General features: G+C 50.6%; 4 protein-coding genes across 4 annotated transcripts; 3 read left to right on the forward strand and 1 right to left on the reverse strand.

Annotated features, from left to right (window-relative positions):
• Positions 1-796: 796 nt before the first annotated feature.
• On the forward strand, positions 797-2,551 carry BO79DRAFT_230259 (uncharacterized protein; the record flags this gene model as incomplete). The annotated part of the gene is made up of 7 exons (XM_025684088.1): positions 797-909; positions 957-991; positions 1,026-1,027; positions 1,303-1,406; positions 1,502-1,576; positions 1,840-1,969; positions 2,333-2,551. 7 exons carry the CDS (start codon positions 797-799, stop codon positions 2,549-2,551), a joined length of 678 nt encoding a protein of 225 aa, XP_025537438.1.
• A 688-nt stretch (positions 2,552-3,239) lies between these two features.
• Positions 3,240-4,572, forward strand: ecm33 (GPI-anchored protein Ecm33; the record flags this gene model as incomplete). The annotated part of the gene is made up of 3 exons (XM_025686237.1): positions 3,240-3,300; positions 3,367-4,207; positions 4,269-4,572. 3 exons carry the CDS (start codon positions 3,240-3,242, stop codon positions 4,570-4,572), a joined length of 1,206 nt encoding a protein of 401 aa, XP_025537439.1.
• A 2,938-nt stretch (positions 4,573-7,510) lies between these two features.
• BO79DRAFT_230262 (uncharacterized protein) lies at positions 7,511-8,631 on the reverse strand (the record flags this gene model as incomplete). Its single annotated transcript, XM_025684089.1, has 4 exons — positions 7,511-7,728; positions 7,865-8,012; positions 8,454-8,582; positions 8,617-8,631. 4 exons carry the CDS (start codon positions 8,629-8,631, stop codon positions 7,511-7,513), a joined length of 510 nt encoding a protein of 169 aa, XP_025537440.1.
• Positions 8,632-12,896: 4,265 nt separating this feature from the next.
• BO79DRAFT_152655 (putative HLH DNA binding domain protein) lies at positions 12,897-14,115 on the forward strand (the record flags this gene model as incomplete). Its single annotated transcript, XM_025678694.1, has 2 exons — positions 12,897-12,955; positions 13,017-14,115. The coding sequence occupies 2 exons, from the start codon at positions 12,897-12,899 to the stop codon at positions 14,113-14,115; spliced, it is 1,158 nt and encodes a 385-aa protein (XP_025537441.1).
• Positions 14,116-14,589: the final 474 nt, after the last annotated feature.

A 14,589-nucleotide genomic window follows, 5' to 3' on the forward strand; every position in this document is an offset into this window, starting at 1 on the left:
GTATACTCCGTCCTCGAACAATTCATTCCCAACCCCTCTACATCATAAGTTGTCATACTGGATGCGTCAGACTGGGGGACCATATTCAATCCTTATCAGGCAAAACAGTGCTAGCCGGTTCCAGCCACCCGCGTCTAGTGGCGTTTGGGAGAACGTGCTCGGTGGTAAGATTTATCGGCTACTTCATTAGTACATGCGCTTTATTACGCAGCGTCAGAAGTGAAACATCGGCAATGAAAGAGGTTGCAGCAGCTTGCCTTGGCCAAGCCGAGGTTCGACATGATTATCATTTGAGAGGCAAAATCGACCAACTCCATCCGAATATAACACCACCGCGAACAAGAAATAGGAAATCTCATTAAAGTCAGTTGCAAGGGCGTCTCGCGCCACTTAAGGAGCGAGATTATCTCCCAGGGCAGTCTTATTATTGCGACGGATAGTTGTGGAGTAGGAATGGGTCTGATAGCTGAAGAACTCTAAACGGATCGAGAAAGAACAAGCAATAGTGGCAGCGACCACGGCGATCGCTCTTTGCCAGGTTTTGATAATGCGCGCGGGATTCTCCTCGCAGGGAAGTAATCAATCATCCCGTTATTCCTTTTTGTGACGGGTGAGAGGATCAGAACGACGGAAAATCCCTTACAGCGCATAGCCGGGTGTATACATGAAATCGGACTGACTCTTTCTGCAACCGTTCAAGATCTGAGACTCGGATGGAATTTGTCTCGCTTTTGAAAGTCCCAGCGAGGCAGCTATAGATCATGTCATATCATGGATGTTTCGAGTGATTGCCACTATGAAATTAGCATGGGAAGAATGCGCCTATGGGCAAGCAGCTTTGGACTCTGGCTGGCCGCGCCGGGAGTGTCTAATCATCTTATCCAGCCGGCCAATTTCTATCGCGGTATGGTATGTAAGATACGACGACTGGAAATTACAGCACCAGCAACTCGGAGTACTTTGTGGCCAGGCCAAGTGGGGGCCACTAACAGTGGGTATGGGAGTTACAGCCGTGTTACGTATAGTTGTAAGACACACGTGATGCTCTCCCCCTCAGAGCCATCGATTCGCCACTTTATTATTAGCTTCCCGAGACATTGTTTTGTTATGATTCGGTATCCACCGGTACCTGAAGCCAAGACGAGAATTGAGTTTTCAGGCATGAGGTCCAGCGCATTCATCTTGGAAGTCAAAGAACAAGAACAAGAATGAGTTCAAACTGAAAACGGGGATCATAGCAGTGCCACAGAATGGACCGTTAGAAGATTTACCTTTTTTTTTTTTTTTTTGCATTCGCCTCAGTCGTCTGCCGTTTGCTACACACATACGTGTCAAGAGGCAAAAGCAACTCAAAGGCATCTAGGCGACCGAAATTCCAACACGCGAACAGGGCGCTGCATACCAACGTAAGGCAGGCAAAGGACAGGACTTGTGAGGGAGGACGGAGTCGAGTCCGCACTGGGAGGAAAAGCGGGTCCCCCTCAGATTCCAATAAATTCAGATCGACCACTATACAGCGACCGGACTCGCTAGGTGTTGTTGAATTTGATACTAGCATTCTTAGAAGCTTCGTGGTGTCACTCATGCTGCTGGCGATGGAAAGCAAGCTGACTTGGCTGCGGTTGAGTGCGAAAGGGATAAATAATAGGCGAACAAAATCGATGGTGGAGCGAAGGGATAAGCCAATACTGTGTTGGCAATATGAATATATCCTCCATAGATACTCCGGAGATTCTACTGTAGATAATTAGTCGACCTCACTAGATCACACAGGCCATCGCAGGTTCAGTGAGATACATGTATAATTTGTTCCTGGTATAGGATGCTAATATTAGTCAGGACCTCCCTAGCAATGCGCGATTGGGGTCTGGCCCCTCCTAGCGGCAGGATGCTAAATTTGTCAGTATTGTTACCTGCCACAACGAATGTCCGTGATCTATCGAGTCGCATTCCATTAGAGGAGTCACCTGTCAGTTGTGGTTGACGACTTCCTGATGGTTTCAGCAGTGAGATGCTGATGTTTTGAATGGGTGGCGGGGGGGCACCAATGGATGATGCCGGGTTGTTCATAGATTTCACAAGTCAGATCGACTATTGTAGTATGACGTTTGAGTTGTGAATGGGAAGCCCACTTCACCATCACAACCAGAAGAAACGGGGCCAGACTTTTTCGATACAGTCAAAAAATACGGAGTAAAGTTGCCTGCGGGAGTGGTTGTTAGTATCTAGTCCGATTCAAGCTGCTGCATCGGCTCGAGCAATGAATACATAGTACAAGCACCAGAAGCCTATGCTTGGTATGAATGGTCAGGATTTGCTGAGAGCCTGAGAGACGGGGGAAGAAGGGGGGGGGAGGAAGAGGAGCCAAAAGGAAGGCACAACGAATCAGCAGACGCATGAGCAAGAAGTTGGCCATTGGCGAGGTGTTACAGGATGGAGCAAACTAAACCAAATGGACCATTCGTTTCCAGGACCAAGATCAGGATTCCTCGATTTCTTTTTCCGCTCTCCGTTACCGTGGGCCAATCGCCCCCCCCTCGAAGTTAATTAATTAAACCCGGACAGGCACGGTAAATTGAGTAAATTACAGGTATGAGCAGCGTTCATACGCAGGTCCGGTAACGTCGCAAGGAGAGAAAGACGCCCCCCCTCCCCGGTCTCAGGTCCACCAGCCTTTTCGGGGCCACGACTCCTTTCTTGCCTTGGTTTGTCCTCCCTGAAAGTCTTCCCACTTTCTTTTGAAGAAGATTTTCTTTTCCAGCCATCCAGTCCTTCTTTCCCTTTCCTCTCTCGTTTCTCTCGCTTTCCTCTGTCCTTCCCTTTCTTCTCTCCCCTTCTTCCCTTCCCCGTGCAAATCGTGCCTGCCTAACCTGCGCACTTTCTCTCGCTGAGGGTCTTCGTTCATAAAGCTTCTCCTTCGTTGAAGCTCTTAATTCACTCGCTCGCTTATTTATTGTCTCACAAGCCCCCCTTCTTCAGCTCTTACGCTGCTATCCGTGTCAACAAAGGGCCTCGCCTCGCCCCAGTCTGCATACTTAACCATCAGCCGTCATTGGTAGGTCGACCTTTTCCTCTGATTCAAGCTGCTGTTTGATCTGCTATCTTTGCGCCTGCCACGACTGCGATTGGGATCTGTTGGATTGCAGTAGGAAGGGCCTTGGCAGTGGCTCAGAAGCAATCGAGGTGAACATTGGTGACTGACATCTTCTCCACCATACAGTCTCAAGTTATCCTAAGCAATGGCTTTCATCAAATACGCCCTCCCCGCTCTTGCTGCGGCCCAGGTCGCCATGGCTGCCAGTGAGTACCACCCGCGATCATCTGGATGAAGTGAGTAGTGAACGGCACTTACTGATAACAATATAGGCTGTGGTAGCACCGACAGCACCATCACCATCTCCAGCCAGAGTGACCTTGACAGCTACGCGACCTGCACCACCCTCAAGGGTGATGTTGAGATCAGCGAGAGCGCCTCTGGTGACCTCACCCTCAGCGGTGTCACCTCCATCACTGGTGGACTGAGCTGCACCGGCGGCAGCAACATCACCTCCTTCAGCTCTTCCTCCCTGAGCTCCATCGGCGACACCTTCAAGTTGGACGGTCTCACTACCCTCACCACCCTCAGCTTGACCAACCTCACCAGCGTTGGCTCCATCTCCTGGACTGCTCTCCCCGAGCTGCAGTCCCTGGACTTCACCAAGGGTGTTTCCGAGGCCGGCAGTGTCACCATCACCAACACTGGTCTTACCAGCTTGGACGGTATCTCCCTCAAGACCGTCGGTACCTTCGACATCACCGAGAACACCAACCTGAAGACCGTCAACGTCAACGAGCTCACCAACGCCACTGGTCTGATCAACTTCGCTGGTAACATGGACTCCCTGCAGATTATCCTCCCCAACCTCGGCACCGGTACCAACATGACCTTCCGTAACGTCAGCGGTGTCTCCATCCCCTCTCTCGAGACTCTCAGCGGTCAGCTTGGTTTCTGGGGTAACACCTTCACCAACTTCAGCGCTGCCAACCTCACCACCACTGGTGACCTTGTCTTCGACGACAACACCAAGCTGAACAACATCAGCATGCCCGTCCTGAAGACCGTCAACGGTGGATTCCAGATTGCTCGCAATGACAAGCTTAAGTCCATCAACTTCCCCGACCTGAAGGAGGTTACTGGTGCCATTGACTTCAGCGGTGACTTCGACGAGTAAGTTTCTCCAGTTGCTTTGTTCCGATAAGACGTTCTGTTTGCTAACTCGTGTGTCCAGGGTTTCCCTCTCTTCCCTGACCGAGGTCAAGGGTGGCTTCAACATGCAGAGCACTGGTAACTTCAGCTGCAGCGCCTTCAAGACCCTGCGTGAGAACAACGTCATCCGTGGTACCTACACCTGCAAGGCCAGCACCTCCGACCCCACCACCAGCGATGGATCCTCTGGCACCTCTTCCTCCACCAGCAGCAGCAGCAGCTCTTCCTCCACCAGCAGCGACAGCGCCTCCGTCATGAACGTGGCCAACATGCCCGCTCTTGGTCTTGCTGCCGTCCTCGGTGGTCTGATCCAGTACGCTCTGTAAAGGACAACTTGATACCAAACATTTGTGTGTACGCTTTTTTGAAACCCTTATCATGGTCGTGTAAAGTTGCCTAATAAGCAATTGGTTTCCTTTAATTCCAGTACTGTGCTGTTTCTTATGATAATAATTGAATATCGGTTTGCTTGAGCCAAAATTCGCACGGCGTGGCATTGTGCCTCGGGAGATGAATTGCTTTTTTATTTTTTTTTTTCTGTTCATTTTGAGCATGAGCATCAATTTTATTTTGAGTCGTGACAGGTGAAGCGGGTCGAGGGAGGGTGATAAATTGTACGAACCGGACACCTGGCGAAGTGCGCGAGGTGGCTGGGTTTGCTGCGGTCAGGCCTCTTCTCGGCCCTGTGAGCTGTCGGATTGTGTTCTATAGACGTTCCTTTGCAGTTTACGTGTGCGTTTTGCTACATGACAGTATGTTGTTCTTACTCTATACGCTAATTCGCCGTCCATAATTGACGTATCCTATTTCTCATTCTAAATTGAGATTGCCTCCACATCTGTCTGCCTTTCTCAGTAATGTCTTGGTGTGGTCTGGCCTGGTCTGATGTGTGGTCCGAGGGCAACTTTGTCGGATGTACTTCTGTCCTCAGTTTGCAGCAGGAATACGGTCTCGTGCTGCCTGCTGTCTGTCTGTCCGTCCGCCCGTCTAACTAACACCAGCAGCAGCAGCTGCTGCTACTGCTACTGCTACATGACCGTGGCGAACGGAAAGTTAAAGTCCGCGCAGATGACCGGCTCTTGCCTCTCCTTCCCACCTCCCGAACCAGGTGCATATGCGAGACTGACTGCATTGCTGGCCGTAAGACACCTCACTCAGAAGTGGGACTCAGGCATCTTCCCCCTTAATTCTTTCCCCCTCTGTAAACACCATGGTAGTATATATATATTTAGATGAATGAATATAGGCGGAGTGAGTGAGTATATCAAGTCAAAAGTACTTTGGTTCCTCTCGCTCCCTTTCTTTCACGCACTATGTCGTGGGGGGAAGAAAGAAAGAGCACCAATGTGATTTACTAAATCTATCATCGTGGATCTGAGGCATCGATCGTGGGATTCAAAGTGCTCATGAATGTGAGTGGGTGATATGCCTACTGCGTACATATACATGCGTACATACATACATATATACATACATACGGAGTACATATTTCCAGAGCTATGAGGGCCAGTAAGTGTGAGTGTGAGTGTAAAGTGTGAGTGGAGATCTCCAGGAAAGCAGACTGTCGTCTGACTGTCTGTCTGTCTATCTGCGTGTGAGTTCAGCTGAGCTGACTTGCCTGCTTGCTTGGGTATTCTGAGATCGACTCTAATCTCCCATTCGGGCTGTCTGTCTGTCTGTCTGTCTCCCTGCGGGAGATTGGTTGATTGGTATGTATCGTAGGTAGGATCGATCTTAATCTCTCTTACTTACTACGTAGTACTCCACTGCTACTGCTGCTGCTGTCTCTCCATCTGTTTGCGGGCCGCAGATGTGGATTGGAGTCGAGTCCCGGAATGACCGGGGGTTATTATTGTTGTGTATTGCATTAGTAGACATGCATGCATTGGCCTATATCTCTCAATGTAGTACTCTGTAGATGGAGTTAGTTTGTTGATTGGTATGTATTCTAGTCATGTGGATATGGATGTTCTTCGTGCTTTTCGTTTCCTCTTTCTGGGGAGTATCTACCCTACCCTACCTTACCCTACCCAAATTTGTACGTAGGCACGGTACTACTGCGCTTTATTAAATACGTAGGTTGTTGTGTTGTAGTTGAGTGGGTAAGTAGGTAGGTAGGTAGATAGGTAGGTAGATAGGTAGGTAGGTAGTAGAGAGATTGATGTGTCAATTCAGTTCCGGTGAGGGAGTATGGAAGGGGTGGATGGTTGAATTTGGTGTTTTGTTTACATTTAGTAGTAGTTGGGTAGTTGGTAGGTAAGTTATAGCTATTTGGTTGGTTGGAGTCAGTTTTTTTTTTGGGTTGATAATAGTTTGGTAGTTAAGTTAATTAGATTACTGTTATGGATAGTTGGTGGAGAGAAAAAGTGAAAGTCTGTCAAAAGTACGGGGGACTATTTAACTCTGAGTATGGATGGATTCAATCTTCATGGTGGAATATACTACTGAGAGATAGTCACTGAATGTGTAGGTTATACTATCTATCTTGCTACTTGCTACTTGCTGTTTTTGTTGGCAGTGTAGAAGCAAGGTATATACATATGCGGCAGGTTTCACTTTATTTCCTCACTTTAACTTCATGCTTGACAGATAAACCTCACCTATTTAACTAGGACACTTTATTAATTGCAATTGCCTTCTGACTACCTGCCTATCTTTTTATACATCTACTGCTCCGTAAACAACACTGGGGCCCGGATTTGGGATCCCGGTCACCTGGCTGGCCGGATGATTTTCCCTAGCCCAACTGGTGGGTAAATAGACCCACGATGGACGGGTCTGCGATCGGATTGGAATTCCGTACAGATTTTAAATATCGAGTCGATGCTGCTATGTGACCAGGAACTTCTTTACACTTTTTGTTGAGGAGATAATGTTCGCAAGGGCCACATAGTGTCTGTGTGCCTACGGAAGGCCCGGTGATGGTTCGCGAACTGCGCGTGTTCACCCTTTGGGTTGGGAGCGGGGGAAGGTCAAGGCGACGACAAGGAGGCTGTAGGTTGAGGTAGTATGAATGGAAGAGGGGAATGAACTCTAAATACGATTATGGAGATGCCGTCGTACGTAGTGTACCTTTGTTTCATGTTGGTTTATCTCTGAAAGGAAAGAGGTATGTCCGTGCGGCTTTGGGGAGGGGGGAACGAAGAGAGGGGATCGAGGTCTCGAGTGGCTCTCGAGGATCAATAGACTAAGTGTCTAGTCTTCCTAGAATGAAGGGAGACCAGGAAAGAATGAAAGAAAACAGTAAAAAGAAAAAGGACCTACCTAGTGTTGTGCGAGGCAGGAGGATGATGGAGGATGAGGATCCATATGATAGATAACCGGATAGGGGATGCCTTGCATGTGTGGATGCCTCAGGTCGGCCGTCTTAGGGCTAGGGCGGACAAGAATAGCATAGCCTGAGGAATTGCCTTCGGAGATCCTCGCCTTTGCTCCTCCGTCAGTATGCAATCCTCCGTGTGTCGGTGCTACGGCTGAAGGGTCTGGAACAAGGTCTAGTGGCAATGATGAGAGCGTCATTGCTAGCAGCTGGGCTGATCAGGTGTACGAGTCCCTTGAGCCGTAAGGCAGTGGTTGAGGCAAGGTGGTGGCTATATCTGGAACCAGACTCATGCAGACATGGATAATGATGGGGCCTTACAACGCAGGACGAGGTGGACGCAGCACTCCGTATGGAATAATGGAATGCCGGGAGAAGGGCGCCCCCTTGGAGCATCTGAAACAATGGCACGAGTTGCTTGAGCCTTACTGGCGGCGGTGGTCGACTCTAGGACGGCCTTCAATATTATTCTGCATAAGGGCACTATGCAAATGCGGAAGGCAGAGAGATAGGACTTCGTGTCAGTACGTGAGCCATTCTGGCCCGGCCAGAACCGAGTGGCAAAGGATCACATCACGGAGACAAGAATCTGATACATGAGGCGATCTTGCATCGCCGCACGCAGGGCCATCCCGGTCTCTGCTGAGATCCGTGCCATGATGGGCCACGCTAATGTACGTGTGTTCATAAGCGTATCCTCCGAAGCCCTCTCATGGGTTAACTATGTATGTACGTTCAATGAGATGCGTACGTACTACTGTAACCCGACTGGGGTTGAACGGGGCCTAATAATGTTGTACTGTAAGTGCGTTGGGGGAAGCCGGTAGCGACAGGGAAGTTGCTGTAAGCAAGTCGACAGGTAGACTAGCCCGGGTAGCTTTGCGAGACGGACGACTGGCTACCGGGTTTGGACAACGCATTGAGGGGCGCGAAGGGGTCTAGGCGGGGAGGGTCGTTGCTTCTGTGATGCATCACCTGGGGACAATGATTGGCAAAGGCGTCAGGCTCTTGCTGGGTCTTTTTGCCTCTTTACAAGCGTTCCGAGTCCAACTGAAGTAAGCGGCATGCGATCGGAAGTGCTTTGAATGTTGCTGATTCTTTGTGATGCGGATGAATTTTTTTTCTCTATCCATTATGACCTTTGGGAGGCTTGAGGGGGAGGGGGACCTCCAAAAGCAAAGGATTCAGTCAACTGTCAATGTGTCAGCGGCAGTCCGTGTCAGTTTTGCTGCCTCTCGACTGTTGGACCCGCCAGTCGACGCTGTGTAACCAATTCCAAATCTAGACCAAACTTAAATCACTCCTCGGCTTTCCCATTTCCTGCCAGTCAGGACGGCCTTGCACCCTATTCGAAAAAGAGACCGATGATGATGGTCCTCGAGTCATCAAACTCAAGGTGACTCGGTACTATGGTCGAACCCAAATCACAATGAACCGGTTCCCCGTACTTAGTAAATCGTGCTATGGATCTCTCATGGACACATTAAGGTTCACTTCAGCCGCTCCTCTCTCTCACACTCTCCCTCTCTATTGATGGATTGTTGCCCTTCCGTCGCTGCTGGGGATTCCCTGGTTGAAACCAATAGATTGGCACTTATCGATGCTTCCAGGCCCCGATAATTCGGAAAATAAGCGAAACTTGTCAAGTCAGTGTCCTTCGGGCAATTTTCTAAGGTTTTAGTCCATGGGCCCGTGAGCCGGGGGAGCATGTAGGAGCGCAAGCACATATGCCATCTATGGACATAGACTCAGCGAGAGTTTACGAGTGAGTTCGTGCCTGGCGGCCACTGCGTGCGAGCGATTTCTGATCGAGTAGGGGTGGCTACTCTTTCAACTGGTGTCCAGTGTTTCATGACTTTGTTCTGGTGGATGTATGTACTGCCAACTCAGCACTATGGAGCTTGGTACTTTGGAGCCTCCACTATGGTACTATTGGTGGTTTTGAGGGGGCAAAACCGATCGGACATACTCGTTGATATGGCCTAACAACACCATCGGCGGCAATCCTCGCTATCGCCGCGCGGCGCCGTCTGCTGAAGAAAGGGCGGCTAAGAGTAGCGATAACGTTCAAAGGCGCCATCGTCATCCTCGGCTACTAGGGCAAAGGACTTGCCTCTCCGGGAATAACGGAGTCCGCCCTAACCATGTTAGTTAATTGATCATTCAACTCTCATGGCGTCCACGCCGCCCTCGGAACTTCCCCCAAGCCATTACCATATGGGAGGCTGGTAGATAGTTATCGTTTGGCGCACAAGATAATGATCGTCCACATTCCTCCTTCAACCCTCTCAACGTGGGGCGGCCTGGGCGTGGCTGGAGCTAGAAGATCCATTGTTCCTTCATCATGCCGCATCCTCAGATCCGGGGGCACCTGAATATGACAGATCTGATCCGGCCGCCGCCTTGATTGCCATCTATCAGCGAACCCGGGATAAGGTTTGTCCTGTTTGGTCGTGTTCTCCTCATATGGCTCTTGGCTTTGGTACCCCATTACTCTGTATCGCCGGCCCTCCTTTCTCCACTGACACCCTCGGGGTCTGCTCTCTCCCAGTGAAGAGAGAGTCGTGTCCTTTCCCGGGGGATCTTCCATTCACTGATTGCATTCCCGTCCACCGTACCACGGTTCCAACGAGCGGCACTCCTCAGTGTAAACCTGGAAATGGGGTTCCCTCACGCTTCTTCACGCGATAGTCTGGTGGAGTTTTCCGAAACAACTCCTCATAGCGTCTGTCTGTTGGAGACGTCCGACGGCATTCCAAATCCCCTGCCCAGGTCTAAGCCAGCCCATTGCGACGGACTACACCAAGCCTGCACCAAGAAAAGAAGCAGTCCAGAATTGGGTCTGACAGCCGTCACATCCTGGTCGCTGGGATCTTCCAGTGACCCAGGCGTATGGGCCCTTCGTCGGCTGTGGATGATCCCAACTCTGTCCGAGTTTTGACCCCTTCGTTCGGGCCCGTTCGGTAATAACCTGTGCTATTATAGACAAGGCCACTCTATGATCCCATAGCCCGGCTAAACGAGGTTCTCATGGAGACAATGGCTCTGTCGTATGCATCAAGGAGAATCGCCTCACTCGTAACCAGCGAAGACAGGTTAGAACCGTGGAGACTCGTGACAGATTGCGGCCGCTCATTGCCTCCTATCTGACAAAGGTCGATCCCTGGTCTCCTCACACAGCTCTTCCAGGTACCAGGTACTTTTGGCTTCCGTCCTAGAAGTCCTTGCTTCGTGCTATTAGGTCCTATTCCACCTCCTGCCGAAGCTATGATCTGCTTTCGGGGAACCTGCATCTGCCTCTGCATCGGATCATTATGTATAGTACATTCTTACTCTGGGCGTTCATGACCCTTTATTGGTACTTTTGCTTTTCCTGGCCAGATGCCCTCATATGGGCCGCAGGTCAAGACGAGAAAGACACAAGATCGGGCCGGGACCGCTCCCGTGGGCCTCACTTTTGCCCTCGATCCCGTGCAGACCATGTGCTATACATAGTAGTATATACGGAGGGGGGGTGTGTAGTCTATAGTGGCACTGAGTCTGGGAAGATCGAGGCGATCGAGACGACTTTTGATACCCTCCAACTGGATGGTCCGGATGGCTGATCCGATCTGTTCCCTATAATTTGACGTTTAAATTTGCTTCTCCATGGCTTCAGCACCTTGTCCGGTTCGGAATTGGGCCTGTGTTCGAACTGGCCAGACGGATAAGCGCCGCAGAGCTAGTTCCCACACCTGTAACAGCCACCAGTCCGCGCTTGTCCAAACGACGGGAACGTTTTATGCCTCGACGCTATGGGTTTCGCGGATGCATCGCCGCCTGGGCCCAGGATCCGAAGTGGACACTGGGTGGACGGACCATGGCCATTGGCCCGAACAGACTATTGATGACCGCGATGCAAGGGGAGTCGATACCTTTCTTCGCCCCGTGTAGATCGAAAACCGCTGCAGCGGTGACAAATCAAGGGTCTGCGATCCCCAATCCGACTCTCCTTCTTGTTCATCGGGATCATGGCACGTTGATTCGTCGATCCGGTGCTTTGCCTCGCGTCTGTGCCCATTTCTGATAGAGCAATGTCCCATCCTGTTGGAGGGAGTACTATGGAAAGTGAAAATAAAAGGTACTAGTTGATGGGCTGTCGAACTCTGCCGGAAGCTTGTTCATGCATCCCCGCGTGTCCTCATGGGGGAGAGGGAGCAAGGGAAGCAGCAGGATGAGGAAGATGAGGGGGGGGGGGGGGAGGGAAGAAGGATGATGAAGCAGTGGAGGCGATGACCAAAAGAGGAAGCGGCGCAGAAGGAGAAGGTCCAGATGGAGATGGAGGCTGCAGATAATCTGTAGGGGAAGCAGGGAAGTAGTAGTAGACACAAGGAATAGTATCCCAAGAAGAGAAGAAATAATAATAATAATAATCAAAATAAAGTAAGAAAATAAAATATGAAAAATAAAAATAAAATTAAAACCAAGTTAAAAAATAAAAAAGAAAAAGGAAAAAATGGAGAATCCAACGACTCCACCACCATCAAACCATCTATCTGTATGTCATCGTCGATGCTCCATTTCCTTGTTGAGGCAGTCGCAGATCGAGCTAATCCGTTTAGCTTCTGGGGAGGATCCCAAGAAAGCACTTGGTGATACATCCCGAATGCTCTCTCTCTCTCCCTCCCTCTTTCACACACTCTCCCATACTGTTTCCGTACTATTCGCATCCTCTCAACCCTTCGCATTCCTCTTCCGATGCAGTTCATTGCCAGCTCAAACTGCACGTCTGAGCGCGCCACCACAATGGCGTCCTTTTGCTGCTCTTTCTGGTCTTTCCCCACTCCCTCCTTCGCCGACTTCCTCATCCATTGCCTCCTCCTTCCCCTCTCCTCGTTCCCACCTGCGGCTTCCAACATATAAAACATGCAGCGGGATCCTCCCGTCTTGCTCTGTGAGAAGCATTGTGTTCTTCATCATCAAATCTCAGCTGCTCCTCGTGGATTAACCTGATTGTTTCCTCTTGTCTTACTTCTATCCTTAGAAACCCCCCTCATCCTCTTCTTCCCCCCCTTGATTGTATCAGCGTCATTGTTGCCACTGAACTCTCATTTACTACCATCATCCCTTGTGGTCCTTATTATTGCTCCTCCCCCTTGAAGCTTATTCTATATACTTCTTGGCTGTGTGGTTTGTTTACTTCACGCCTAATCATCCCGCGCCGGTGCAGACATACATATCAGAGACATTTCCCCTCCTGCCTGCAGTGCATACAGACAAATCTCAGACATACAGCTCTCTAGCTGCAGCCCCCCGTCTTTCATCTTACCTGCAGCAAGAACCCTCAGCACCATGATGTTTGAAGACATGAACACCATGGCTGACGACATCTCTCGCCGTTGTTCTCTCCCGTAAGTTGTCTTTGAGCCTTGCCGACAGATGCAGCATCTGACGTGACATGCTCCCCCACAGTGTGCGTTCCCTCTCCAGTGCATCCAGCACGGCAGACATGAGCGAGGACCGCCGCTTGCCCCCGCTCCCCCGCGTGGAGCCCTTGCCCCGGGGCCCCTTTGACCCGTTCACCACCAACATCGGTGCCACCAGCTCTCCAAGCTCCCAGGACGCTTTTCCCGTTAGGTCGCCGTGGCCTGAAGCGGAACACATTGTGACTCCCCCATCACCAGCAACCTCCGCCGATAGTTCCTGGCCAGAGTCTGTTCAGTCACAAAAGGCCTTTGACTGGCCGCAAGAGCTTTCCCCTGCAGAACTCCTGAACCTCATCGCCCCCAAGCACATTAACCGCAAGCCGCCGTTGCAGCAGCTCTGCGGGCGAAAGCGCAAGGAAAGCATGGTCTCTGCGGATTCAGACGACCAGAGAGAAAAGCACAGAATTGCAGAGGGAAACCGACGGAAGAACCTCAGCCAGCTACATCGTGAGCTGGACAGCCGCATCCATGATTTCTTCTTGGAGCGCGCCGGCTGGAACCCGTCCAAGAGCCTACCAGAGTCCAAGGAGCATATTGTTCAGGCTGCCATCTTTCTCATCGACTTCATGCTTCTGATCATCATCCACTTGATCCGCCAGGAGAACGAGATGCCTCGTCAACTGTCCGAGAAACTGGAGCCCCAGATCCGCTGCATGCAGTTGCAGCAGCTGGTTTCCAGTCTTCAGCAGCAGAACCAGACTGCCCAGCAGCAGATCAAAAGTCTGAAGCAAGAGAACCAGATGTTGGAGGAGCGCAACCAAGCGCTCGAGCTTCAGCTGAAGTCATACGAGCACATGTTCCGATCGCCCAAGAGCGAGCCCCTGACTTCTCAGCCGATCATTCATCACGCCGAGGCCAAGCCACGTAACATGCTCCCCGGGTTGCGGGTATTCTGCGACGAGATTGCCGCCAGCAGCCCTGAATCCTCTCGGCTTGAGTCCCATCCCACAGCGCCAGCTTTCACTTTCGGACATACATACCTTACCCACACTCCTTCTATCACACGGTCCTCTTCGCCTGTGTTCGCACACGGGCCTCACTCAGTGCCTGTATCACGGCGTCAATCCATCATCCCGTCGCCATGAATTGGTGCATCTGCCTCCTTCACGATCACTGAGGGAACCTTGTCATGATTCTCCTTGAGTCCATTCCTAGAGCGGCTGTTGCGCAGCCCAAATTTGTTTTTCATCTCATTTAAACTGTGATTTCTGGCATAGCGAGAGCGTTCGTCATCGACATATACTTGGGACAAGTGATGTCTCCTGCACCGTGATCTGTTTACCGTCTGATATAGAGTCCACACTGGACTCAGGCTTTCCTGCGCATCTCTCCTATCGAACACGGAAAAGGCGCAATGTGTACATCATTTGAGAGGAAGAAAAGAAGGAAAAAGGCAAAGAGCGTTTGTTAGGCATTTACGACGGATGGTTTTATTTGGTGTCTGTACAATCTTTCTTCCGTGTTCATATTGGGGAAGGCTATAATTATCTTGTTCACTGGCCAGGATCTGGAGCATTGTGGCGACAGTTTTATTGGGTTGAATTTTCGTTTTCCGCTTT

Source organism: Aspergillus costaricaensis (genome assembly GCF_003184835.1).
Source record: "Aspergillus costaricaensis CBS 115574 unplaced genomic scaffold BO79scaffold_24, whole genome shotgun sequence".
In the NCBI taxonomy this organism is placed as follows: domain Eukaryota; kingdom Fungi; phylum Ascomycota; class Eurotiomycetes; order Eurotiales; family Aspergillaceae; genus Aspergillus; species Aspergillus costaricensis.